Below are 3,453 nucleotides of genomic sequence, written 5' to 3'. Positions count from 1 at the left end.
TCAAATCACGTTGCAGTGCATTTTCCTGCAATATGAAATAACAAAAGGAAAAGTAAACTTGGCTAATTACTTTTTTTGTTTTGATATATGTTTTGGTGTCATATATGATAAATGGTGTGCATTGTTGAAGCAACATGTAAATAATTTCATGTTAAGTGTAATTTATCTTATTTTTAAATTAATCTGTTGAAATTCTTAGTAGTAGAGACCCACGCCTCTTAAAGGACCTTAACATAATTCACGTTAACAATTACGGGCAGACAATGGGGCTCACATATTTTCTTCTAATAGTAAGAAAAAAGTCCAAGGTAATCTAACTTAAAGCAATATGAGCTGCATTTCTTTAAAAAAATATAATTTGCTTTTAAATTTTAACCTTTATGATTAATTACACTGAAATAAAGTAGAAGAAAGACTTCTATGTACAATTAAAAATGACTTATATAGGCTATGCCTGCTGCCCATTCCATTTAGGTATTTATTACATAATAAAATATGTTCAAATAAAAAAAAATCAAATCAAATCAAATATACAATTTTATATATGACATCAATATTGTACAGGACGACAATAATGTAACTTTGATTCAATCGAAGCTTATAAATATAAATATGAACAACAGAAGTTTATTAATGTTATTTTTTCTGTCATTGAAAAAGTATTTACAGTTTTGCAAGAAAAATTTCCGATATGAATGTAGCAGCTCATATTGCTTTAAATCAATGTCATATCCAATATACCATTGTCCTTTGTTACAACATAATGTTTCTTTGGAATTGAATTACCATATTTGAAAACAAAGGTGTTTATTTTTGTTTGAAACTCTGCCTAAATAAATAAATTTCTGTCAATCATCCTTTTTATCGCGACATTTTGTCGCACAAGTAACACACATTAATATTTTCTTCTATCCCCAAATATACTTAAACATTTGACTAATTTATATAAACTGTCTTAATTGTCATAATTAGTGGCCTAATAAATAAATAAAACTGGTTAAAAATTAATGAAGGCGTTTAAAACACTATAGTTTTTTTCTAGTATTGCAATATTAAATTAAAAAATGCTAATTAACCCGTTTTTGAGAAATGCATTGCTAAGTTGACAATACACCGGAATCCGCCCTAAGTCTATTATTTCTTCTTAATAAATTATAAACAAAAGAATTAATTTCCCAAACAAGTTTCAGGTGCAGCTTAGTGTGCAGTTATTCGTTTACACATTTTTATACCTTGTCAAAATTTAATGTGTACAAATGCGGCGGTTTAAATTTGAATTAATATTTATAAGGTTTTTATTCTTTTTTGAGAAGTCGTCATCGTCAGTGTATGGTAGACAACGACAACGATCTTTCTTTCGAAATATTCAAGGGAATAATAAAGAAGTCCTTTATATATTAATTTTCTTCAGGATTCAATATTTACGCGTATTTTATTTTTTTTACCATTATTGTCATCATATCAACGTTAAGTAACATATAAAATTGCTTTAAACCTAGCCAATTTACACATTTTCAAAATATTTTGCTGGGTTTTATTTTAACTACAAGTATACAACTACTTTTTTTTTATTTTGGAATTTTTTTTTCAAAAAAAATATTAGCAAATAGCTGCAAGAAAATTACAGGTAATGGATTGCTTTTTAAATGTTGTGACAGAGAAAGAGAAATTAGATTTAGGTGCCCTATAAAGGACCTGTTGCACGTTTCTGCAGAAACTAAGTAAATCAGGAGGTATTCTTAAGGAAGATCTTAACACAACTCATTAAAGAGTTCTAATTCCTTGGAAGGTTTATGCAGTTTGAGTTATCTGCCATTGAATGTATATAGAGTGACAAAAATACTACATTAAATGACAAACAATCGAAAGATTGAATTCTTCTTAACATTATATATTTATTATTACATGTATTAATATCAAAGTTACCTATCAGCGATGCATGCAATTTCATTAATTGTGGAAAAAGCATACTACATGTAATTATGTTTATACAAGACTAATTCATTTCTATTTCGCACTTTAACAGGGACACCCCGTGTGGCGTTTACATCTCAGATCAGCTTAGAGGGCGCCATGTCTGACGTCAAGAGGAACCAGACGATCGTGTTCGATTTAGTAGAGTATAACTTAGGACGAGGCTATGACCCTACGACCGGGAAATTCAAATGTGAAGTTTCTGGAACTTACGTGTTTTTCTTCAACATCTTGACCAGGCCACATATGAGGCTAGGGGTGGATCTAACAATTAATGGAGAAACAAGGTCCGCTTGTGCTTATTCTGGTGCGGATCCAAACTTTAGTGTCAATGGAAGTAACATGGTCGTTGTACATTTGAACAAAGGAGATGAGGTTTGGGTCCGGGCCCACAAAAGCCGAGATCCGCCACCCGGTGTTATGTTGTCGAGTTTTGCAAACAGTTTTGCTGGCTTCCTATTGTATGCAGATATGCAGCTTGATGGATGATCTGTTTTTAATGACATCATTATCTGTCAAAATGCTCTTCTTCTCCAATAATGAAATCATTATGACTGTTGTAAATACCGTCTCATGTATACATAATATAAACAAATACATTATCAGAACATTTACATGTTTGTAGTGTTATTTTGGATGTAAAAAATGAGAAAACAAGGTTTTCGCATGGCTCTTTTAAAAGAAAGAATGCATTTGATTGTCTTGTGCTACAAAAGAAGAAAATAATTATTGATAGGGACCTATACCTTTTAATTATATATTGCCATAGCCAATTGAATATTTTTGAAAAAAAATTATATACATGCACCAGTATGTTAATAAAAAAAATCAAGTGTCATGCTACCTGAATGCAATTAGACGGCATTTTATATAAAAACTGTTGAGACTCTAACATTTGCCAGTGGGTGGCTGCAAATTGTACTTTTATATTTTGCATTCAGTACCATTGAGCAGTGACTGATCTCGCTAGCTCGAATCTCTCATATTCTGCTATATACGGGCTGCGATACGGGACCTTGCTTCGTACGGTCTCTTCCAAAGGACCGGTCTCCGACACGGTAATGATGACAAAATTGTATAAAGTGACATTAAAGCGTTTTTTAAAAAGGTGTTATTACATTACCGATTTGACTAAAAAGCACCTTGTACAAAAAGAAATCTGTCATATCCATAATACATAATATGATACAAAATGATACACAAATTGAAAAAAGGAAGGATATGATTCGTACATCCGCCTATTTAAGATATTAAAAATACGAGTCCTTTGTTACCATCCCATTTAGTCGCACGCCTGGCGCAGTGGTTAAGGTTGCTCTAACATCGCAGATTCGAATCCATTCGAATGAATCCATTCGACAAGGATACCGGTCCTTCGGATGAGACTGTACAGACCCTGGCCCTGGCCCCGGCCCCGTGTAGCAGCGGGCATTGCCACAAGTGAGATCCCTCACTGCTCAACGGTCCCGAGTGCCGAAA

General features: G+C 32.6%; 1 protein-coding gene across 1 annotated transcript; it reads left to right on the top strand.

Moving 5' to 3' along the window:
• Nucleotides 1-2,026: 2,026 nt before the first annotated feature.
• Nucleotides 2,027-2,588, top strand: LOC134234568 (complement C1q-like protein 2; the record flags this gene model as incomplete). Its single annotated transcript, XM_062716653.1, has 1 exon — nt 2,027-2,588. A coding segment is annotated over one exon (437 nt), but the record flags the coding sequence as incomplete, so codon positions are not given.
• Between the last annotated feature and the right edge of the window lie 865 nt (nt 2,589-3,453).

The sequence above is a fragment of the Saccostrea cucullata genome, unplaced genomic scaffold (assembly GCF_032062105.1).
Source record: "Saccostrea cucullata isolate Sc308-1 unplaced genomic scaffold, CSIRO_AGI_Scuc_v1 ctg3808, whole genome shotgun sequence".
Taxonomy (NCBI): domain Eukaryota; kingdom Metazoa; phylum Mollusca; class Bivalvia; order Ostreida; family Ostreidae; genus Saccostrea; species Saccostrea cuccullata.
Note: the sequence above shows the minus strand (reverse complement) of the source record. Positions and strands in the feature narration are given on the sequence as shown.